General features: G+C 35.9%; 1 protein-coding gene across 1 annotated transcript; it reads right to left on the reverse strand.

Annotated features, from left to right (window-relative positions):
- Nucleotides 1-308: 308 nt before the first annotated feature.
- Nucleotides 309-24,493, reverse strand: LOC120297738 (NLR family apoptosis inhibitory protein). Its single transcript, XM_039320729.1, has 15 exons — nt 24,321-24,493; nt 21,374-21,942; nt 19,891-19,990; nt 18,083-18,164; nt 17,532-17,580; nt 16,079-16,204; nt 14,162-14,261; nt 12,207-12,288; nt 9,733-9,790; nt 6,761-8,863; nt 6,256-6,426; nt 4,184-4,345; nt 3,300-3,386; nt 2,960-3,124; nt 309-1,519 (listed from the first exon to the last, which is right to left on the reverse strand). Exons 2-15 carry the CDS (start codon nt 21,939-21,941, stop codon nt 1,155-1,157), a joined length of 4,218 nt encoding a protein of 1,405 aa, XP_039176663.1. The 5' UTR covers nt 21,942; nt 24,321-24,493; the 3' UTR covers nt 309-1,154.
- Nucleotides 24,494-25,709: the final 1,216 nt, after the last annotated feature.

The following is a 25,709-nucleotide window of genomic DNA, read 5'->3' on the forward strand; positions in this document are numbered from 1 at the left end:
GATAATGTACATACTGCATGAATTAAGCTCACTAGAAAACACTCTGCTTTCATATAAGGTTTTAAAAGTTTCCCATGGCACCACTCAATTTCAACTTTGAAGCAGTAAGGAAGCCACAGTAGTATCTGGCAGAAGAGCCTATTTTTCATCTCACACCATATCTCCTTTTATTGTTTGTATGATAATTATTGTATTTTGAACACACATTAGCAGTTGCAGAACTACATATGAACCATATGAATCTATTTTACTAATTTAATGTATATTTACTGGCTAGCAATGTACCTAATAAATCACATAGACATGCATAATATATATTATGATACATTTATTAAGGTAATATTTTGGTTTCCCTGCTTAATAGAGACAGAAAACCCGCAAGCAATACACATTGGGATAATTCCTCTGGTCAGGATCCCAAGACTAAAAGAAAGAAACCATGTCCAAGTTATGAACTGAGTTTTATATAACTTGAACAACATCATGACCTTCTCCCTGAAGCTTATTATATTTTTAAAGAACAGCAGAAAAACATGAAAAAAGATAAAATAACAATTGTAAAATTATTACAAAAATGGACATCTTAACGTATCAGCAGAAATTATCTTACAGTTGAGTGCAGCAAAAGAGAAATAAAAAATTATGCAAGCAGGCTAAATACTATCTGAAAAGAAAATAGATATGTCTGAAATAGGAAAAAATGCTGAAACATGAAAAAAAATGCTGACAGATGTGACAGAAAAAAGAGATTAAAATAACAGTAATTCTTCCCAGATAGGCTTGGGATGGTGGTCTCCAACTACATGCTGATCACTATTCCATAGATTATAAATCAGAATTTCTTGTCAGAATTTGGACTACTTCAGCTTTCCTGCCAATGTGAAAACTGGCCTTCAACTAAGTTTCAGCAATATACAGAAATGCAAGTTGTGTTGAGCTACAGCTGAACTGTAAGTAAATTATCTCAGCTGCCCATGCTAACTATGTCATGGAATCAGGAAATGGTACCAATACTGATGGCGAAGTGCCTTCAGAAAAATGGGAATCTGATTGTGAAAAATTATTGCAGGACATTGAAATAAATTTTAAAACAAGACAATAAATGGTGACAATATGTATAATGTTAATACAGTACATTACTACATTCCACTTCTTTATTCATCAATAATAGGTGCAAATGGCAATATACATTTCCAAATTAAGGTTAAATCCTTTGATTGGGGATGTTGTTGTTTCATAATCTCAAACATGTTGAGGTCCTTCTCATCGAACAACCAGCCAATCATGCCGATTGTCCTGAGGTTGGGCAGTCGAGAAACACATTGGACAAAAGACTTCACGGTTGCTGCTTGGCATTTGATTTGATGTGTAACTGTGCGATTGAAATCCACTTCTTGTAAGGCTGGCATGTTGGACAATGTTTGAAAGAAATTCCTCCAAGTCTCTTCAGTAATTTTATGGTTGACTGAGAGGCCCAGAAATTCAAGTTTTTGGAAACCTCCATCAGCAGCTACTTTTGCTGAAGCAAAAACAATACGTAGATAAATGAAATTATTTCAAAATAAATTGTATACCATGGTATTTGTGTCATGGATACAGTCTGCAAAGAATCAGTGCAGGTGGCATGATGGATAGGAAATTTTGGGAGTTTAAAGCCACATATCTTAAAATTACTAAAGTTGAGAAATACTAAATTAGCATAAAAAGGAATGGCTTCCTCCTTTTAATAAAAAGAAATGAAACTTGATATGATTGATTTGAGCATAACATATTGACTTTTAATATTTTAAAGCATCAGCTCTTCCCTCCACATGACATACTTATGTTATTCCATGTTAGCAAACACTTTTAACAAAAGGAGGTTTCATCATCTGGAAAAGTTAGAAGGGCCATTTAGGCAATGTCCAAATTCCTTTTCAGGTCAGGAATCTAAATGTATACATTACAGACAAAGGGGTCTCTTGCCTTCAAGGGCATTTGCAAGAAGGGAATTAGGTTACTGCATCAGGAATTACACATTTCTCATCATTTGTGCAATAACACAGTAATGTGTGGGGTATCACTGTGGCTTTTACCACACCCTTAAGGTCATGGATGGTCATAGGAAAAGATATCATTTGCATTACATTGTCTTTCAACTGAAGCAAATTATACTTAATCACATGTAGTTGAAACAAATTATATCATATCAGGCTTTTATATGTCAAAAGTTGCTCTAAGGCAGTGGTTCTCAACCTGTGGGTCGCGACCCCATTTGGGATCGAACGACCATTTCACGGTCGCCAAACAACGCAGTCCGCCATTTTTTTTTCCCCTTTTCCTTAGCTGTGCTACTCCCTTTTATTCTATTGGCTTTTGAAAGCCAATAGAATAGACTCTCTTGAATAGAGTCTAATTCTATTGGCTTTCAAAAGCCAATAGGAATTGTGAAGGCTGTCTCTGCCCTGCTGAGCCCGCCAAAAGTCCCATTCTGCAAACGGTGCTGCAATTTGTCTGCAGCGAAGGCGAGCTGCCTGAAAGTCTCCACCCCTCCCTGCTGAGCAACTACGAAAAATGTAAGTAAAAGAGGACCAGGGGTGGGAGGTGCGAGGCCGGTGGGCGCAGGGAGGGTTGCTGGCAGTCGTGGAGCCCGGCGGGTGCCTTATCTCCGTGTCTGCTGCTTGCCAGCTACGCCTCGGCCGGTGCAGGGGGCGGCACCACACATGCGCAGTGCTCCCGGGCAGGGAAAGTCCTCGACTTACGACCAATTGGGTAGTCCTCAACTTACGACCGGTTGGGGTCACGGCATTAAAAAGCTTGAGAACCACTGCTTTAAGGGCTTTTAAAATGTGTTTGTCGGCTCTGTGCTCAGACATAAGATAATGGGGCCAGGCCAGATCTACAGTATCAACTAGATGATGAACAGAGGATGGGTGTATGCTAAAAAGTCCTATAGAGATTATTTGTTTTAAGAGCTTACCTATTTCCAACAGGCCTTCATCACTTAAATACAGACTAAACTGCAATTTACGAAGATTTGGAAAATGGAAACATTGTTGAACAATCAATTTAGCTGCATGTCTTATTCCTTCTCCACTAGGTAGTACAAGCTGTTCCAAATTCATAAGAGAACGTAAAGCTAATGCTGCAAAGTAAAAAAGATGTGGCAATTGAGCATCTCCCAGGAAACCGTACTGTATAGGTATATAACCTATTCAAGGAAATTCAAAATCATAAATGCTGAATTTCCTAGATCAGCACTTCAACCACTATATCAAACTTCAGAAAATATTCATCAGGAATGAAAAGTTAAACCATACCCAGTGCTGTACTTGCTTCCTTGTTTTGCAGATATAATGTTGAGAGATTCAGTATCTTTAATTCTGTAAAATTTGGCAAAACAGCAGCTGCAATATATAAAAATAAATATGAGTATAATTGAAGTACAAAGAGCTGCCTTCAATTCAAATCAACAGATTTTATGACTAAAAATGATCACCGATAACTTTTACAATTAAAAAAATGCTTTTTATCACTCTTTAATCTTGTAATTCATTTATCTGAGCTTTTTATAGTCAAAATCTGCAAGTTGATGCGTGTGGCACTGCAATCTAAGCTCTACCCTTTTGTTACATGAATGTAATATCAACCTATGTACAAAAGAGTATGGCTTTGATCACAATACCACAGTCACCATCTTGCAGATTTTGACACGGACACGTCTGAATCTTCCAGTTCATAGGACTTCTTGCTACGTAAATAGGAAATTGGATTGTTTGTAGGAATGTAGTGGAAAGAAGGGATGACCTTGAGTAACAGGAGGAAGAGCATCTCTTGTTTTCTCAGGTTATAGTACCTGCTCTGACTCAAGTTTCTTTTATCAGACCCTTGTCTTGGTTATCAGTTCTTCCTCCTTTTCCTCAAGGTCATTCCTCCTGTCCACTGCAGGCACCTTCTATGTTTTTTTCTGATTAAAAATACAACTCAGCACACCCAGCATTTTATTTCATAGCAATGTGTATATAAGAATAAAAAGAAAAACAAACCAGATGCGTCATTTCCCAAGTATATTCAGAAGATCTAATCTCTGAGATATATTTTAAATTAAGAACTTTATGACATTTGAATTATTGCTTCTTTGTTACTAAGCAAAAGTGTAATTTGGTATTAACATTGCAAAAGTTCTCCATTAAATTTTTCTTACTAAGGGCACACAGTGCTTCATCTCCAGCATTCAAGTCATTGAGTAGAATTTCAGTGAGCTTCTTGCAGGAAGTCATTGCACCCATAAGAGCCCCCACATCAACAAAAGTTGAGTTTTTCAAATGGAAGACAGAGAGATTTGGAAAGTTCCGTATGAATTCAACTGTAAAACAAAAAGGGAAAAAAAAACAAATTGTAATATGAAGAATGTTAAGCTACATTTGACTATATTAGTGTCAGATATACAGTAGATTTACTTCATATTAGTTAAGAATCTATTTTACATAAGCATATATTTCACTTCTATTCCTTTTTGCCCTAGGCACAAACAAATCTGCCAGTTTCATTTTCAGCATTTTCCTCATGATATGAATTTCAAGTTCGTATCCATTTTATGTGCATTGTAGCACAGGTACTTTTTCTATACATATTTTTTCTTAGTTGGTGTCCCAGTGATTTTTGAGGACATACAATCGTCTAATGATTATACCATTGATGGTATGAGTATTGCATTTAAAAAATTGAAACACAGTGATTTATTAAAATCCTCACATTCCTTTTAACCATTTAGCCTGATTTTCTCTAATTAGTGCTTCCCATTAGAGGGGGGGGGTCAAAATAGACAAAAAAGGCAATTCCTAAATCACGCTTGAGTTCCCTCCCCCATTTGTATGTCCATGCCCCACCAATGCATGCACAAAAGTAATTGGGGTTGGATCACAATGCTGTAGTCAGCATTTTGCCTAGAATGCTTGGTGGGTTTATTTGTTTATTAAATGTGTAGACTGCCTATCTAGAATTATGGATAGATTTAAGGACTAAGATTATGAGCTAGATGTAAGAGAAACGGGTGACTAATGGAAGATATATAAGGTTTATCTATATGAAAATTACTATTTCTAATAAGATGATTTATTTGTTTGATGCCCAATGAATTGGAATAATTTAAGGTTTGATACTATCTTGTCAGCTTAAAGAGATTGATTGATGGATTAGATATGTCTAGGATAGATCAATATTTTAGCTTTAAAATGAGATATTTTTAGGTAATGGATTAAAGGTAATCTAGAATTATGGGTTGATTTAAGGATTAAGATTGTGAGTTAGAAGTAAGAGAAAAAGGGATGATTAATGGAATATATATTAAATTGATTAAGAGTGTTGTTGTTTTTTTAGCACAATGGGTTTACTTGTAAGAAAATTATTATGTAATGTTGAGTTAATCTAATAAGATGATTTGTTTGTTTGATAACATGGATGTTATTAGTTATGACAATTAATTGGATGAAATTTGAATTCTGTCTAATGGATTGAAATAATTTAAGGTCTGATTTTCTTCTGTCAGCTTAAAGAGATTGATTAATTGATGGATTAGATATGTATAGGATAGATTAATATTTTATTTTAATTAAGGGATATTAGTGGAAGAAGAATTTAATAAGATTTATGATAAAATTAACGAACTAGAATATATTTGGAAGGGATACCCGAATTGATAATATTTGTACTTAAAGTTAATTTGATTATGGTAGTGTAAATTTATAAAGCTTTAAAATCAGGTATAGGTTGAATAAATTTAAGCTAGAATTGAACTATTTTAAATAAATTATGTTACCTAAGGGAAAAAGAGAGGGAATACTAGATGTATTGATTGAATTATGTATACATGTTTTGTCTTTGGATGTTTGACTACCCTAACATCACGGTGTGTCTTGAGCACTTTGTCTTAAAAAGCAAAAAAACAATAAAATTTCTTTTAAAAAAATGTGTAGACTGCCTAACACCATCACAGCTCTGAGTGATGTATAGTGTTAAACAATTTGGAACAATACAATATAGTGACTCCTTCTTCTCAAAAGGTTCTCTGTTCCACTTAAGAGTCCTCTGAGCTGGACTTACTACATTCTGAAACAGGAACAAAAATTCTCAGTTCTAATATAATTTAAAAGATACACATTTTAAAAGAATGGTGTTATCTTAGAGGGAAAAAATTAAAAGCATTAACCCTCCCAGTTTTTCATCCGGATTCAACCAGTTGTCCAGTGGAAGTACTTTTATACACATAACACTTACCTAGCCGGGCAGAACTTCTTTTAAACTGAATATTGCAGAGGATCAATTTCTCAATGTTATGAAGATTTTTGAACCCCTCTGGGATTGTATCAAATATATTATGGCAGCCAGGTAGATCCAACGAGAGTTCCTTCAAAAATGTGTATTTGTCCAAATTTGCAAAGAGAGTTTCTGAAAGTTTAAGGCAAACAGACAATCAATGCATTTACTTGTACATTAATTAACATGTAAATTACATAACTCAGATTTATATGAAATCCAGCACATGGTTACTGTGAATGTGTTTTAGGGCAAATTGATTTGACATGCTTGCCAGGCTTAATGCTTAAGGAAGTCCTCAAATAAATCAACCAAAATTGAAAGCAGTCCTCCCCACCACCACCACCACCCTTCCCTTAGGAACTTGGTAACCACTTATATTGCTCCTAATCCTCCAGTATTTCCTGATTTATTTATGAAAAAATATTTTTGGAAGAAAATAAAAAAGCAAAATGGATAGAAGTACCTGGTAATGAAGTGCTCCACTTAATGTCAAGGGATTCCAGTGAAGACATTGAAAGAAGCAGGTTTTCTTCCAGCTCATTCAGTTCATTATCATTTAAGCTGCAGATTTTAAAAGACTTCAAGTTCTCTTCGATAACCAGCTTGATATTCTCAAGGAGGCCATTGCAATTGTACAAATTGAGCTCAATATTATCAAAAAATGAGAAGAGCAATTTTAAGTTCTGAATATCAGGAGCTTCAAGGGAAGTCATATCATGGACAACAAATTTCAGATATGGAATCTTCTCACAGCTTTTCACACGGAGAAATGGAGTTATTATGGAATCCGGAATCTCTCTGAGTATACGGGTTTTGAAACGATTAATATTTTCTATGTTTTTTTTTAGTTGCTGGTTAACATTACTGAAGAGTTGAAAAGCATGATTGTATATTGGTTCGACCAATGGAGCCTTCAGGTTGAAAAAAACACTTTCCACTGAATCCCTAAAAGGATTGTTCAGCCTGCCTGAAAGCGTTTTCTCAAATCTACTTGGTAAGAACAAACTTTCTGGATAATCCAGACATAATTTACGGATGGATCCATCTGTCAAGAAATCTAAAGAAATCTCTTTCCCAATCAGAAGCTCTAAAATCATAGGTGCACAACTGGAAACCATATTGCTTTGATAAGCTAACTCAGTAGCAAATACTAGTACCGTTTTGGTGAATTCTGAGTGATAACGTTCTGGATCCAAAGTAGAGGCAGTGCTGATAAGCTCATATAGCATTAAATTAAATTCTGGAGTTTGCTGCAGATAAATAGTATTATCTGAGTGGCTTTCACATGACTTCTTGCAATTGAGTAAATTCAGTAGGTGGGATATTATTATGGGTACTGCTTTGGATGGTTTGCTACAAGCATATCTCAAAATATATTGGTAGCGCCCTTTAATTTTCATGAATGTGTCGATTTGCTGCAAGTATTCCAGGCCTTTTTTTATATCTGCTTGTACATCTGAAGTCAGGAGCTCACTCATTCTTTGTCCTGCGAGAAATTCTTGGAAGGAAAGGTGGAAGAATTTATAGAGTGGGTGGAGCCTTTGGGCAGTAAACTTGGTCAGCAATCCAAAGTAGAGAACTTCCTCCTCATTAATCCCAACTTCAGACAGGTCTTTCTCACTGAAGTTAAAGAGGGATTTGAAGAGACCTTGTAAAGCTAATTCACCACAAGCAGATATCACAGCTTTCATGCGATCTGCTTCTTGAGGATATTTCAACAAGTTGTACAGCATGTAGGCTTTTAAAATGACAGTACCAGTGTCTTGTTTGCCATTTGGATACTGAGCCCAGTATGAGGCAAGGGCTGCAAAGAAAAGAGGAGTCTTCAGTATGGAACAAATGGTCTCCTCAAATGACGATTCAATAAAAAAGTCTTCTAAAAGCTGAATATTGTGGGAAAATAGTTTTCTTAACAGATAGAGGGTGCTACTTAATGGAAATTCCAAAATACTGAGAAGAGTGGTTGCATGTTGGCGAATTCCTCTAACTTGGTGAGGACGAACTGCAACAACCAAGCAGTGTTTGTTCAAATAGTTCTTTTGAATCAAATCTTCGATTGCTTGGGGAAGCCCATTCGTTTTGTCAAATTCATCCAAAAGGAAAAGGATCTCGTTAGTTAAACTTTGACATACATTCTTCAGGCAATCTTCAGTCAAGGACCCTCTAAGACCCACTATCTGACTACAAATAAGGTCGGCCAAACTTTGATCGCGTTCTCCAGATTTCAGGGACAAATAAAAAACTAACTTGAATCTGTTGAGTATGGGACAACATCCAGAGGCCCAAAGAATTGCTATTTTCCGAAGCAATGCAGTCTTCCCACTACCTGCCTCTCCTTCTATTACTGTAATGGAATAAAAGCTCTCCAGGACCTCAGGCAATGTCAGCTGCTGCTGTGGTTGGTTATTGATGTCCTTGGAGACAATGGCCAGATCCCCGTAAAGCAATTTCAGGTCAACAGCAAACTGAGTGTGGTCCCCAAAAGAAATCATTTTCCTGAAACTGAAATCATTATAAGCCTCTGAGAGCTTTCTTTGCAGCCATTCGTGTTCATCCAGAGCAATGTCTGTAAAAGCAGAAAGGACACATATATCTTGATAAAGTTGATTTGACATGTTTGAACTGTAACTGTTATTTGTAACTGTACATTTCCATGTAGTTGTCTGTTCTCCTGTTGGACATCCTATACTTACAGCAAAGATGTGTCTTATTCGCACACTTCCTAGTGTTGCTATACAGTATATATATACAAATAAATTGTTAATGTGGAGTGGGTTTACTTCTCTACTATATCTGCTGTTAATTACAATGTTGAAAAGAGACCCAATCAAGGACATAATATCGCACATATAAATATACCATATAAGTGAATGATAAAATGGTGGATGAAATTTGACAATTTGCCATGCTAATGTTTTCAATATATAAATAGTAATTTTAAAACAATTAATCTGCATTATATATTTTGAAGACTGTGTAAGCAAAGTTATTTTGATAACTTTCATGGTGGATAAAATTTGGTCTCCTCATTTTTTACCTACATAGTTACTATTAGCAGGAGTCAAAACTAGCTACACCAAAATATATTATAATTATAATAAATTCACATTTTACTTTAGACTAGTGACTTGACACATATCAGGCTTGGTTTACAGTATACTATACATTAATGTCTACATAAAGCATCTCTTTGGATATCCAGCTGGGTAATACAGTTGACTGTACGCCCCTCATTTGGTCTGAAACCTTAGACATTTAAATATAAACTTTAAGAAATCTGTTGAATCAGTGAACAGCATACAAAGGCTGCACACAAAGGCTGTTTTTAGTGCAGGGTTATTAGACGCTGCACAAAGTGAACACTTTACATCCTTATCTTAAAATTTAAGACAAAATCTCAGTGGTCCATGTCATTGCATGTGGTAAAATACTTACTGGTCACGGCTGAGCAGACAGCTTCTAGTTCATTCAAATTCTCACTGTAATATGTTTGCTAACAAAAAAAGCATGTTATGTTAAAGTTCTGTCTTGCACATCCATTATAAATATTGCTGAAAGTGAAACTTAAATATATAATTAAAATAGAAATCTCTATTTCTATTACATTGACAAACAGGATGTAACAAATGTTGGTATTGCTAGGGTTGTAGCTGACATTCCAGACAAAGCACACCACTTTTAGCTATGCAATAGTTAAATAGCACACCAATAGCACACCAGTTTTAGCTATGCAAATGGATACCTGGACATACTTAAACCAAAATTCAGAATGATCTCTACATCTTGATTCAGGGGCTTTGTTTCCTTAACCACAAGAGTCTTTATCCTTGATTTCTCTTCTAGTGTCTCCATAGATAGCTATGCTGATTTAAAGTTCAAATTATTTTGTAATTTATTATTTTCTTTATTACAATTACCTGAGTGCCATTTAATCAAATAACCCTGGGAAGTTTGCCACAGTTGCATATATCTAAGGCATTCATAATATCCATAAATATTCAAATAATTAAATGTGTCATACACAAATTCTACCAAAGCTCCCTGGAAGAGAATTGTTTTTATCTGATTCTTCTGAAAAAACTCAAAAGGTGGAAGCTAGACTGGCCTTAGGAAGACAGCTATTCCAAGCTGAGTCATTCTAAGGACAGGTATGCACAACATCCTCTCCCAACCATATTATGGACAGGTGGCAGGTTTTATCTGGAGAAGACTCTTATAAAGATTGTTGTCCATATAGTACTGCATATGATTTTATATGTAATAATCAACATCTTGAATTGGACCCAGTAGCAAAGTTATCCATAGATTCCCAACTATTTAATCAGAATAAGAAAACAAGAGTTGCAACACAAACTTTGTCTCTTCTGTGCATGTGATGTCACAATGCATGTAAAAAAAAGGAAGAGCTTGCATTGCAAGGTCACAGTGGTCATTTTGTAATTTGCCCACCATTTCTCCTATGGATTCCCATGGGCATTAATTAGCCAGTGTCAGTTTGTTATTTGTTTGTTTATTGTCTCAGTCTGGATACAGATTTGAAAGAGCAGTAGCAGAATAATGATTCTGCCCTGTACTGATTGACCAACAGGATGGAGAGCTGGTTTGTTTTCATGGGTGCTTTTATAGCTACAATATTATACTACATACTAAAGGCCAGCATTTTTTAAAGCGTAGACCAGAGACTCCTGACGGTCCACAAAATCAAAAATATTTACTAGATATTGAAATTATTTATAAAAATTTAAAACCATATCACTCTTTTCATTTTTTTCTTAAAAATATAGGGTTTTATGGAAAATAGTATATTTATTGTTTAATATGGTTATTTTTACATGATTCAATAAATATTCTATGAATGCATTAATTTTAAATTTTAAAATGGTAATTATTGATAAATATATTCCATATAAGCAAAAGCTCTTTTAGTTGTCCAAAATTCTTAGAAGTGAAAAAGGTCCTGAGAGCAAAAGATTTAAGAAACACTGCATGAAAAATGAGAGTTGGAAGTTTGGATGGATTGGAAAGTAGCAACGATAGAGGTGTACGGCTGTTCTGAGCCTTCAAGTAGAGTACAAGGGGATTGTACGGACTTGAATCACTATTCACTGATCAGCCATAGCACTGAGAAGGACACTTTGTTTTCCTTCATTAAATTTCTGTTTGTTCACTGTCATTAGTCTAATCCTGCTATTAGATACTAGTGTAGAATTTGAAGAAACTCCTTGGCATTCCAAAGGATTACAGTAATAGTCGGTAGCATCAACTACAATCTTATTCCATTAATTTCATGTAAACTATTATTTCATGGATGACAAGACAGAATCTTGTGGAACATACTGTATAGCTCTTCCATATATGCAGACTAAGCAGTCACTCATAGGGATTGCACACTGATTACATGATTCATCTGGGGCACAGTCGCTGACAACAAATCTAGAGCCACCACCACTACCTCAGTATCAACATGGCCATTGTGCTACTGAACCTTCTTCTGTTTCACCCATTTACAATTAATGATACTAAAAATTATATAAAGATCTAGCACAACTAATAGATGTTGTGTAATATGTTAGAGAGGTATTGCACCATATAAGATGTAAGCTAATTTATTAGTTAAATAAGAAATATAGTATCCTTCTTTTGCTCTAAGTTTCTGATAGTCTATTATCCTTTTTAAAAGCAATCACCCCCTCTTCAATGAAACTCATTCTTGTCTGGGTCTATACTGGCAAACTGAATTTGTAACCAAAATCTAAAAATTTTGCACACCAGGGACAATTTCTTAGTATATTAGAAAAAAGCAATAACAGTTCTTGTCTTTTCTCCTGACACTTCTACTTGTACAGATGGAAATTACTTTTTATTATGAAAAAGCTAATTTATCAAATCCTAGCTACCCTCTGTTTTACCTTTTCATTCTGTGATTCAGTCTCTGGTTGCATTTTGCTATTTTCCGATGATATCCATCTTTCTGGATCTGATAGCTTACAACTGCAATGCATTTAAAGAATAGCTGTGTTAACTGAGATCAAAAAAATGAGCCATATCAGATACCACTAGTATTTGTATTCCTTTTGATGGTATCCCATTGAATGGTTGAATCTTGCTACTTTATCTGGATGTTCTGGCTGGCACCAACCAATCTGTTTGCCTTAAATTGCTTTCTTTATTTTCAAATGAGACTAAAACCATACCTCTTGTCCATAGCCTAGGATCCATAGTAGACTATATGGTCTGCTCCAATCTAGAAGCATTTGTGATGGCTGAATATAACTGTCCGTCACCATTCCTACCTATCTGCATGTTGATAGAAATAATAATCTGACACATGTGAAGAGCACCAGCTGCAGAACCGGCCTCATTTTTACAACTTTATTGCTTTTTTTTCATTGTTTTCCTCAGCATATTATCAAACGTTTCACATTTGGTACTACAAAAAGTGCCATTGGGGGGAAAAATCAATTACCCTGTAGGGTCCTGCAGGATTCTCTTTTGTCTCATAAACACACAGAAAAACTTTCACAGCTTGGCATGAAATGCCTACCAATATAGTGAAGATAGTCAACAACACTTGTCTTTTCCCGCAAGTTCCAAGTTGGAAGTTTACAAGGCTTCTCTATATCTCTAAACCATTAGAGACTGGATGCGGGAGAAAATAAATTGAAGCTGTATGCAAATTAAATGTTATTAATTTCAGGATTAAGAAGATACATCTACTCTGGCGGGCATTCTCTTTTAAAGTTACATTTGTACCTTAATCCAGCCAGATAACCACATTTGATGGCCAGTTGTTTGATAAAAGAGAGGCATCCATACTATTTGGAGGAAAGAGTGATCAATGCACCAAAACTTTAAGACAGTATTATTACAATCTGTTCATGAAGCAATTCTTGAACACAATTAGAAAATTAAAGTTGGCCCAAATGTGGCAATATGGGTGGTGAGTGGTGCTTCTCATCATCAAATTGCCATATTCTAGATCAGTGATGGCGAACCTCTTAGAGACTGAGTGCCCAAACTGCAACCCAAAACCCACTTACGTATCGTCGGGTGTTGGGTTGTCATGGCCCATTGGGTGGGTGTGGCCTATTGGGTGGGCATGGCTGCAGTGGTAATGACAGACTGGATGGGACTAAAAAGTTCAATCAATTCCAACTTTGCAAGATCTTTTTTTTCCTTCGAGAAGTTGAAATTGATTGATTGATTGATTGATTGAACCTTTTTTTTTTGCACATGGCGGCAGAGGCCTAAAGCGAAAAGGTTTTATAAAATCCAGCTGAAGGCCTAGGACTGGGGTGATGGTTTGTGCATGCCCACAGAGAGGGCTCTGCGTGCCACCTGTGGCACACGTGCCATAAGTTCACCACCAGGTTCTAGATAGTTGGAATATATAATGTCCTATCTATACTATTTTCCTACTGAAACAGATTCACTAGATGCTAGTTCTTAGCTTTGAAGTTAAGGAATTCACAATGGTACTTAAAGCTATCCATAGGACAACTTATTCATGTACAGTCCTTCTAACATTTTCTGGTCATCAGTGGAAAACATTCTGCTTATCTTGCCATATTTTGTTTGAATTCTGTATTGAATTCATTTTTTTAACACGATGAACCCACAGTGTGGAAAAAAATTCACTGGAGTTGGAACAAACTCCCTAAGAGGACTCCCTTAGTACAATTTAGGGAGTAATTAAGTCAACCAATTAGAACATGCATATTTATCCAAATATTTATTTTTATTATTTATTGTTTAATTTTTTCTACAAGAGTGGGTCATATTTGCAACTTATAAATAAACAAGCAGTTATACCATTTTTATAAATTATATTATACTGGGATAATTCAGCACAATCTTCACTTACTGAGGGAAAAATTTCACATGTTCTTCCCAGGGATCATCAGTTTCTTTCCAGTTGTACACATATCCACTACAGAAAAAGCACTGTACAGTATCGTTTCTCCCTGCAAAAAAGGCAATAGCAGCTCAATATTGTGGGATATGTGTACGTGTATGTATATATAGACAGTATATGCACAAACACACATTAGAGAGGGCAGAGAGAGAGAGAGAGAGAGAGAAGAATGTTGTCATCAATGTTTGATCAAACCTTTTCTTTAATTTTTATCAGAAATCTGTAATATTCCCTTTTGTTTCAGTTGACTTTTTAAGAACAGATCAAGATCATTAAAGTAACAACCAGATGTCTCCAAAGAAATACAATCCTTCCAGTGGTGGGATTCAGCCAGTTCCCACCAGTTCAGCAGAACCGGTAGGTAATTTTTTGTTGCCCCAGGCCTAGAATGGGCTTCCGGAAGCGGCATCCACACAGAGAACCGGTTGTTCACATATTTGAATCCCACCACTGAATCCTTCCATTCCCCCGCCGCACCATCCAGTCAGAACCTATCTTTCCATTCTCTGACTATCCAGTCTCAATTGTCAGTACTGATAGTACCTCTCCTTCCACACACACCCCATCACAACCTGGATGAGAAGCAAAACATTTTGTTCTTGTTCCTCAAGAGAAAAAAAATAGTCCAGCTGCCTTTTGAAGAAGCACCTTTGATACGGTATTTAAACAGAGGATGGTTGGCCACGTAGCAGGGATACTATAATATTGGATTTCTACACTGAGCAGGATTTATGTGATTCCAGCCCTTCCATTCTATGATTCCATTCTATGAATTTATTTATACAATTATTTAAAAGATTTATGTAGCCACCCATTTTAGAGCACAACTCTGGGCAGCTCATAACAATAAAAATATAAAAATATGAAAAACATAAAGCTAAAAGCTAAAAACCAGGCTCCTTAGTCATCCTAGCATTCCTATTATTTTACCCCAGCGAGTGGGTGAAGAGTTAAGTTTTCATAACCTTTCAGAAAGTCAAATACAATTAAAGAAAAGAAATATATATCAAGATGTAGCAGGGAGTTAGACTAGAAGACTTCTAAGGTCCCTTCCAATTATGTTGTTGTTGTTATTAAATTTCCATTTCCTCTTTTTGACATATTAATATATATGCTTCCTTAAAAATGTAAATACAACATACATAGAGCTAAGCCCTCAACCAAGCATAGTTGCTTGATTTTAATGAATAGCCTATGAAAGCCTGAAAAAACATGCTGACACTTTTAAGTCTTAAGGAATACATTATTTAAAGTTGAAATGTCTCTTCAAGTAGCTGCTTCTTTGTTGAGGCTTTCATAAAACCTGAAAAAACTTGAACTGTTTTAATGAGTACCATAAAAGTGCTGTGTTCACAATTACTCAAAGCTGAAGTTATTTTACTCTGAGTCATTTTCCAAGCATGCAGAACCTCATAAAACAGTATTAAGATTAAATATTCAGAATAGTGTAGTTAATGTACATCAGTGCTTCTCAATCTTGACAACTTTAAGATATGTGAACCTAAGCTTTCAGAATTCTGGGCACTTAAGAGTAGAGATCTTAAAGCCACCAAACTTGAAAAACACTTCTCTTTATATACAAGGAATTTTAAAAAATTAAAAACAAATTTCCTAGATGACTGAATCAAAATTTCTTCAATATAGCCATCATTTCCAAAACCTGCCTTTTGACTTAAAATAATGTACAGATGTTTTCAAAATATTATTTTAAACAGTAAAAGAATACAAGGATATACAATTATGAAGAGAAGGTGATTATTAATTAGAATGCAAGTAAGACAATTTTAATCAAACTTCAATAATACTTTTCAGACCTTGGTAAATAAGGGTAAGATTATGGGGGGGGGCGAGGAATAAGAGACTTACCTGTATAGAAGAAACCTGCTTTAGCCAGAATTGCTGGATCAGCATGTGCATCTTGTGGCCATGTTTTGAAGGATTCCAACCGAATCTCTTCATCCTTATAGATGTTCAGAAAGGGTTCTAGGTCCTCTTTTGCAACCAAAAATATGACAGAGTTTAGGAAGAAATGCCTGAGATATTGTAAGTAGACATATTTTCATGATTTATAGTAGAAAAGAAAATGGATGTTGTTTTTAAACAACTGTAAATAAAGGCCTGTAAATAAACAACTGTAAATAAAGGAAACTGTAGATCATCATTTCCCTGTACATCTTTTTCTCATGTGTACAGAGACATTTATACAGCTTTCACTATTTATGTACAGGATGGGATTAGACAAGAAAATTCTTTTGAGTTAAATTGTACTCCATCTTGAGTTCTTAATGAAAGGTGTTTAAAATAAACACAGTGTTAAGTAAATAATTAAAACTCAGCAGATTTTGAAATGTTTCAAAGCTTTGACAAAAAAAAAAAAAAATTAACTGGTCAATGTTATCTGTTGCAATCAATTCCTGCCCTGTCTCCACTTGTTAGGAATAAAATTTTAGAATAAAAAGTAAAGTTAAGTGACACGTACTCTGTAAAATTTCTACACGTAGACAGCAAGATTTCTACACAATTTCTACATGTACACGTACCTTGGAAGAGTTCTGCACGTAGGCTATAGGGTTTCCACACTGAGCTATAGGATTTCATGATAAAATACATATAAGGGAATAGGTGAAGCAAAATAGTAAGGGGCAGGGATAATGTATTTTGTTTAGGCGATCCTGATAAGATTGTAATCTCAGAGGAGGGGCCAAGGCGTCGGGATAGAATGTATATAATGTGTGTTTTTGCTGTGACCAGGTGTGGCTCAAATATTTATTTGGAGTCCACCACGCTTTGCAAACTGTTGTAGCCAATAAATCTCTGTCTAATTTCAACTTGCTGTTTGGTGTTATTCAGTGGGCTAGAATTTCTACCAACACACTGAACTGATATACTTACTTTGTATAGACATCTACATGATCTCACAACCACTGATACGATAGCAATTCAACCAGTACAAGCATAAAAAGCCAAAGAAGCATGTGATTCTGTAAAAACTTGTACTGTGTTCACAAGCAGATAGTTGAATTTTTTATTGTAGCGACTATCATTTGCATCATGGAGAAGGTCCATGAACACTAAAAAATAGTGTTTTAAGAGGCTGCAATAGGAAAGGGAACCTCATATAATGAAGATCATATGGCATTTTGGACCTCCTGACCATTAGCATGGTCTTGCAGTCTCATATTCTTCAGATAATATTTGATAACAAGATCCACAAGAGCCAGGCAATGAAGCCAATGGTCAAGTCTGAACATACAAAATGTCTACACTGCTTTCTTATGATTTAAATCACAGGCCTAGAATTCTATTTCCATTACTGTACCTGGGTCAGAAGGTAAACATTTCCTCGCAGATGCTGTAAAATGCTTTCCCTAAACAAAACAAAATGCTAGAATTAGTTCTATTAGTTCTATCCATGTTCCTATTTCTTCTATGATTTTGATAATAAGCTAATAGGCAGTTCCACTGATGCTTTGAATTCAATTTATAAATACTGTACATAAGTTGCTATAAGGACTCCACTGAACAGTTTTGTTCAAATAACCTTTCTTTCATCTGCCGTGAGTTTATACTTTGACAAATAATTATGTCTGGAACAGCTGCAGTTCCCCCCCCCCTTTGCTAGGATTGTTCTGGGTTCTTTTTATTTTCCAGATCTCAGCATCAGCTAACTGCTGCTTTAATTTCCCACAGTGCTCAAACATTCTACCTTTTAATTTTGTGAAGAAAGAGAAACTAGAGAAATACTTTTCAGGAGGTTTAGTTAGACTTTCCAATAGAAAAATTAAGATCTTGAGGATTACCCCATTAAGAGTAGCTCCTTAAACAATCATAGTCTAATATTTCAATAAAATAAAAATGAAAAAAGAATACCGTAATGCCTAAAAATCCACAATAACTTTGAATATACTGTTTAATTTCATCTCTGGACTTCTCCCTTTGAAGAAATTCACATCTATAAAATAAAATAATGGTAATTTAAATATTTAAAATGATCACAACAGATATGAACAATTAATGGAATTTCAATCTATCCTGATATTTTACCAAGAATGTAAAGCACAAATGTAAATATATCGTAATGGGTATACTGTACTGTGGACATTTTGTACAATGAGCAAATTGAAATTCATATTATGATATAAGGACATGTTCTAGTTTTTATTCTCAGGATTTTTATACTTTTGTGTCTTAGAACCTACTATACAAATATCCAAGAGCAATGCTTTTCTAGCTGGTGCCTGCTGGATTACAAATTCTACCATCTGCTGTGGCAGGTTATTGACTATGGAGCTGGCAATGATTATTATAGTCCAAGATGTTTTAAGGGTATCAGGCTGGAATTTTGTCCACTAGAAATGAATGCATATATGTATTTATTCATAGTATTTACACAGTCTTTCTAGTTAACAAAACTACTATATTGAAATCTGATTACCATTCCAATTTTCAGAATGGTGGTGCTACAAGAGGGAACAGTGATAGCTTGTTGATGGTGAAAAGGATTGTTTCTTCTACCTGTTCATCCCAAACAATCCAGATTTGTTACATAGGAATAAGAAGCCAATCAGGACCCTGGAAGGGCAGGACTGGATCAGAAGAGCCTAAGGCTTCTAAGCACCCCTTCAGTCTACTATATTATGTTTTCTCATTCAGCCATTCCTTTGTTATTACTTAGACAGTAATATGTTTATGTAATGACATAATTTTCATCATAGTTTGTTGCTGATGTTTAAGATATTGGGTTGGATCAAGGTTTGATGCCTTTGAAACCTCTGGCCAACACTTACCTATAAATCCAACACAATGGAAATTTCGTTTATACGCTCAGCTTATTATGCTCTTTGCCTGCTGTTTTGAGTATTGCTAAAGCAATACACAGCAGTGTTCAAATAAAAAAAATCATGCCAGTTTATATTAACATAAGTAAGCATTTTGTTGTTGTTGTTGTTAGTTGAAAAGTCATGTCCGACCCATCGCAACCCCATGGACAACATTCCTCCAGGCCTTCCTGTCCTCTACCATCTTCTGGAGTCCATTTAAGCTCACGCCTACTGCTTCAGTGACTCCATCCAGCTGCCTCATTCTCTGTCGCCCACTTCTTCCATTGCCCTCAATCTTTCCCAGCATTAGGCTCTTCTCCCGTGAGTCTTTCCTTCTCATTAGGTGAAGTAAACATTTTAAACCTATTAAAACTGTTTGAAATGTTAAATTTGAAAGATATTCTTCCAGGATGCAGAGAGGGTAAAATTCCATTTCATCTCCAAAAGGAGAGTGTTTCACAGACACAGAGCAATAAAGATATTCTAACAACATTTTTGCAACTGAGAATGCATATGAAAGGCATTTCTATATAAGTAACCAAAGAAAGAATACTGCAATGGTCTTGTAGTGAATGAGTATTGAATTACATTGTCATGGGGCTAAATTACTATCATCCTACAATGACTGGTGCTTTCTTTGGAGGATAATCTGGAGACATGGTAAGTACACAAGCTTGCTGTTGGTGGTCACAGATCAAAGATACTGTTGGTCTCTCTGTCCTCTGGCTATCTTGAATTTGCTTCAATGGATCTGGTAATGGGGTCTCAGATGCTGGGAATATAGGTACAGTACTGGTATCTTCAATATCAGAACCAGGCATAAAAAGAGATTGTGAACTTGTCTTGTGCATTACTCACTCAGGAAACCATTTTGCATGCTCTTTCCATGGATCATCACCTTCTTCCCAATTTCCCAGGCACCCAGAGCAGGAAAAACACTGAACTGTGTCCTTTATGCCTGCATGAATGACAATTACACAGAGCTGAGCTACTCATCTGACTCCTGGTACTTTGAAGCTATCCTTCTGGAAGGCAAAGCAGTATAATAAGAATGCCAAACAAGCAGAGGATTGTATTAATAGGAAAAGCTATATTAACCATCCTTGTTGAGGAAACCCAATAGATTCATCCTGTATACGTAGTACATATACAAAATGCTATATTAAATTTATAGACTTAATCGTAGCTTCTACTGGATTCTATGAAACATATATAAACTTAGGAAAAATAGCAATAGCAATAGACTTATACACTACCCTATAGTGCTTTACAACAGTCTCTGGGCAGTTTATAATGTTAGCATATTACCCTCAACAATCTGAGTCCTCATTTTATTGACCTCAGAAGGATGAAAGGCTGAGTCAATCTTGAAGATAGAACTCCAGGCTATGGGCAGAGTTAGCCTGCAATTCTGCATTCTAACCACTGTTCCGCCAGGGCTCAAACACCAGGATGGTTGGTTTATTAGACTTGCATTGCTGCCTACTTTACATACAATAACATCCTGGTGGCTTACAAGCAGCAGTCAAAAACATAAAAAAGATAATAATACCACCATTTAAAACAACAACAGCAACAATCCTCTTGGTGCATACCACCATTTAAAACAACAACAGCAACAATCCTCTTGATGCCCCAGACAATTCTTCAGACATTCACATTTCAGTTGCCATTTAACTCAGTGCTTGGGGGAATAGCCTGGTCTTCCAAAAGACTAGGAGAGTGGGGGTCTGGCATCTCATGGGAGAGGGTGTTCCATAGGATGAGGGATATTCTTTCTATCAGATAACAACATTTCAAAAAGGATCCTGGAGCGTGTCGACTTCTAACCAATATGCTATGACAGGCAGATAGGCAATCCCACAAATAACCTGACAGTGTATCATGTAGGGCTTTAAACCCGTGAATTGCACCCAGAAAGTAACTGGATCACCACCAGTTATAAGAATATTTGTAATGACTCTTCTGGTCCATGGGCTTATGAGATACCTGGCACCTCCTGGAGAAAATAAATAAGGACTCTGCATTGCCAAAAAGCCCAGTTAATATGAATGAGCTTCCAGAAACATCAGTAAGAAGGCTTGTTTGGATTTGTGGCTTGGTGTATAGTGGGAATAGTGCTACTGATCAACATAAAATTGGCAATATTTTTCAACAGCTAAGAGTATTGGAAGTGTGGTACAATTAAAGGACAGCAAATTGTAGCAGTACTGTTTAGTAGTCTGTTAGCAAAATTTTGCATCTCAACAAAAAACTTGCATTGCTTTCCATGGTCTTTAGAGCATGGAAATCTAGCAGAAGCAATATTTTATAAATTAGAAAATAAATGTTTTGAGATTACCTGTAAAATAAAATCCAGCATTAGTTAGTAAAGCAGGCTGAATGTCTTTGCAATAAAATGGCCAGTTGGTGAAGGATTCAAGTCTTGACTCCATTTTTTTGTACTTATTTTTTACTTCTAGAGAATTGTTTTCTGGATTCCGTACTCGAATGTCATATTTAGAGATATTACCAACTTCTTTGCCTAAAATAAATTCACAACTGGACCATAGGTTTTTATGTGCGTCAAAAGGTGACTCTTTCAAACTTCTTGTAAGCAAAACTAATCCACAGCAAAAACATTGTATTGCAGACTTCACATTGTTGTAATAGAAGCCAGCTGCAGCCATTTCTGTGGGCGCCCAAGCTGATTGAGAAATGGAGGGGAAAGTTTTTAACCTTTTGGCTTCACTTCTCATTGTAGGATTAAACCCTCTTTGCAGTTGCTTGCGGACTTGCTGGTGACCTAGCTCCATTTCTTCCATAAATTTGCTACAATTAAGATTAGACTTAGCGTAAAAAGTCTCAATAACAGAGGCATCCAGCTCTGAAATGTTACTGATATCTGCAGAACTCTGTTTGGCAGCCATTCTGGTAAAAACAAAACAAAATTTATAAGTCAATACATCATAAATGACCTCGGTTCTGAAATTACATTCTTTATTGCAAAGAGTAGTAATAATTATGGTGTTTATTTTTTTTTCCAAGGACTGTAGTCAACAGAAAGTAATATGGCTTTGCTATCACAAGTAGTACATTTTACTATTTTTTTTAGAGCGTTACTGAATTATTACTTTTTTATTACATTTTAGTGCACGGCTAGATTGATTAATCAAGATATTTTTTACTGTTAGCAACCGTATAGATCCATTTTTTCCCATGATGGTCTATCCATAATCTGTTCTTTCAAATATACCAATTGTGCATTCATTGCCACTGTAAATGAGATAGCCAGATAACAAAGTTAAAATAAACTATAATCCACCAGTCCTTGAGGTGGCAGAAATCGGACTGGTCTAAAATTTGCTGCCCTGAGTCCTATTTCCAGAATAGTAAGCAGTGCTGTCTTACAGTTTTAATTCAAGAGAAGTTAAGGAAAACAATCAGTTGATTTCCTTCTCCTCAAACTGAGCTTCAACTGCTGGTTGCAAAAACAACTATTAATCTCTACCCATAATATCTTCTTCTGAGGAGTGGCTAGCTGAATTAATGTTTAAAAAGTAAGGTAGGGGGGCAGTATTCATGTCCGTTTCTTAGCTGAGACAGCCAGCATTGTCCAAAGACACTTCTGTGATCATATGGCCAGCATGACTATACATCAAGGCCCACAGAACACTGTTACATTCCCACCAAAGTGGTATCTATTGATTGTCTTGCATTTGCATGGTTTCAAACTGCTAGGTTTGCAGGAGAATGAATGTTGGCTTTAGCCAATTATCAGATTTCGCATCTAGCAGACTGCAGGATAAGGAGTGCTCCATACCTCCAGTTTGTCAGCGAGAGAATTTATGAATACATGACAAATTGTCGTTTCAAAGAGCTTTCTGTTTCATTATGTATTCATCCTTTACTGTTGCAACATGACAGCTGGGTCATTTGCAGAAACAGATTTAGCAATTTTTCAAAAGCACACCAGAACTGTGTTCGGGATTATCCTGCAGGATAGGTTGCAGGCATGGAGGAGGATTTCCAAGGAATACCAGGAGAGTTTCTACTCTTCTAATTGCATCCATCCTTAATACCTGGGGCTACCAAGTTAGGAGGAAAGGGACAGGGTCCATTCACAGACATTACAAACTCATCCAAAGCCAGGAAGTTGCTCAGGTTTTTGCTAAGCCCAGCATATTCTGGACATTCACATGGTGGAGGATGGCCTTCAAGTTCATCAGGCAGTAGAAACAAAATCTTAGGCGAGATGTCAATTATGTCAGTTTCTACTAAAAAGAATTTACAAATTATTTCTTCTTTCCCTTCCCTTCTTTTCAAGCTATCAGAAAAGCCCATATAAAAACTACTGTGCCTCATTTTTTTCTTGAGATGTTTTTCTATAAGAAGCATAGAAGAATCTAGTATGTCCCAGCAATGTAGGTATAGCAAAATAAAAAATAAAAAAAATCCTAAAAAAAGAAACATCAATGAAGTTTAAAAAGAACCTACATTGATTATAGAGGTAGATTTTGTGCACATGGTATTTATATGTTCTCTCTCACATTTTTTTTTCTTGTTACATGCAAAACAATGCAAAAAGAAATTTCTAGAACATTTTCTTATGTGTGAATATAGATGAAATGCCATTTGCAATTCAGATTTGTGTGAATGGCTTGGAAATGAATAAACAGTCTGAATCCAAATCAGAAGTTATAACAATCTTTGGGCTCCTTGCTGTGGTACTAATAAGATCACGATTCTGGCATTAAAAGGAATTTTTATTCTCAGCAGTTCAGGCAGTGTTCACAATTCTCTTGATAGCTACAAGAAATTAACATGGCCTCTTTCCCTTTGCATTTGAACTGCATAGTCCTGTGAAACCCACTGTTCATGGGCTCAATTAAAAGTGAAACTTATTGAATACAAAAAATGGACTGGGGCAGATATGTGATATTGCACTTGCCCAAATAGCGACAACTGCCTCACTTCCCCCCGCCCCCCCCAAATCAAAACTGACAGCAAAAGAAACAGAGAAAAAAGAGATAGGAGGAAATAAGAATGTATATTCCTGTTTCACAGTCACTATATTCTTTGTCACCATATTAAATAACGTCTAATTCATTCTCAAATATAGTTCTGTTTACCTGAACACATTTCAATACCCAAACTAGGTAATATCATCAGTGCTATGTTACCTAGTTTGGGTAATGAAACATCTGCAAGAAAACAAGCAAGCTCAGAGAGCACAGAGGACCCTCATTTGAACTCTGACCTACAAATGTTCTTCTTTCTTGATAGTTCAGTTTAGCATTGGAACTTACCTGTTTTCAGGTCCTGATTTATGGACTGTTGAAATGAGTTGCTTCAGGGAACAAAGAATCTCTCACCCCGCACACCAAAAGTAAACTTTACAGGAAAGAGGAAGTGAGAAAAAAATAAGACTTCCTCAATTGAGAAATGTATCTGTGGAAAGCAAAAGCAAGGACAGAACAGTTTGTGTCCCAACGTCTAGGGCCGGGGTAGGCAACCTTGGCACTTTTATGACTTATGGACTTCAACTCCCAGAGCCAAGGTTGCCTACCCCTGGTCTAGGGTAAGAATGACTTTATTGCTCGGGGGGGGGCGGTGGAGTGGGGGATGGGAATTCAGAGATTCTTAAATTAAACTGATTGTCTAAATCAGGGGTTTTCAAACTTTTCAAAACCACGGAATGTCTTTAAAAAATTCCTGGAACCCTGTCAAGAGCTATAGTGTTAATGTTGCTAATGAAATGAAAATTAAACTGTTGATTATAAATGCCAAAAACAAAAATAAAACTTGAATTTCAGTTATCAGAGAGTGTGTTAATGTTTTAACCAAATAAATTAGTTTCAATGATTACAATGTAATTGCTATTCCTTGAATAAAAGTTCAAGATAAGGAGCAAAGATGTAATCTAGATTTAACCTATTTCTATGGTCTTTTTTTTTGGCTGTGTACAGATTGTCTTACAAAAATATCAGCATATTTCAATGCTTCACTAGCAATTTGGGATATTTCTTGTAAAGCTATATTCAGATATTCATAAATTCTGAAGAAAGAAATGCTAATGAAATCAGTCAAATTTAATCTCTGAAAACGTGCCAGAAGCAGCAATATCAGTAGCCCTGGAATTTTTATTTTTTCCATCTTTTTGTATATTATCTGATATTGTACCAGTCTGGTAGCCAATTATCTATAATTAAAAAAATGTTCATTTTAAAAATACTAGGCATAATAGAAAAACAAAATAAAAATATATACATATACTTTAGGGCACATATATTTAGGATGGGGATTAATGGGATGCGAATGACTAGCTGAAGCCCCTTAGGCATGCATCTTCCTTCTGTCCGTCTTTGCTTGTTAAAGTCCCCATAAAGCTCAATAAGCCTTATACCTAAGTAGGTGTGCACAAGATGTCAAGTGTGGAAAGACTTCCTGCAATTGCTCTTGTGCAGTTAGGAATGTGTGTCAGAATTTGGTGGCAGGCAGAGAATCAAGTTTTGTATGTATGCATAGTGTGGGAAAGGCAGCCAGTTTGTCTCCTGCACAGAGCATTCACAAAAGTCGGGACAGGATAGTTCATTTTTTTCTTCTTGGTTTCTTGCAAACAGATTTCCCTCCTCTTATTTCTGTGAAACCCACTTAAGTCTTTGTGAAACCCCAAGTTCCTTGGAGCCCTGTTTGAA

This window comes from Crotalus tigris, unplaced genomic scaffold, assembly GCF_016545835.1.
Source record: "Crotalus tigris isolate CLP2741 ecotype Arizona unplaced genomic scaffold, ASM1654583v1 scf7180000023687.2574627, whole genome shotgun sequence".
Classification (NCBI taxonomy): Eukaryota; Metazoa; Chordata; class Lepidosauria; order Squamata; family Viperidae; genus Crotalus; species Crotalus tigris.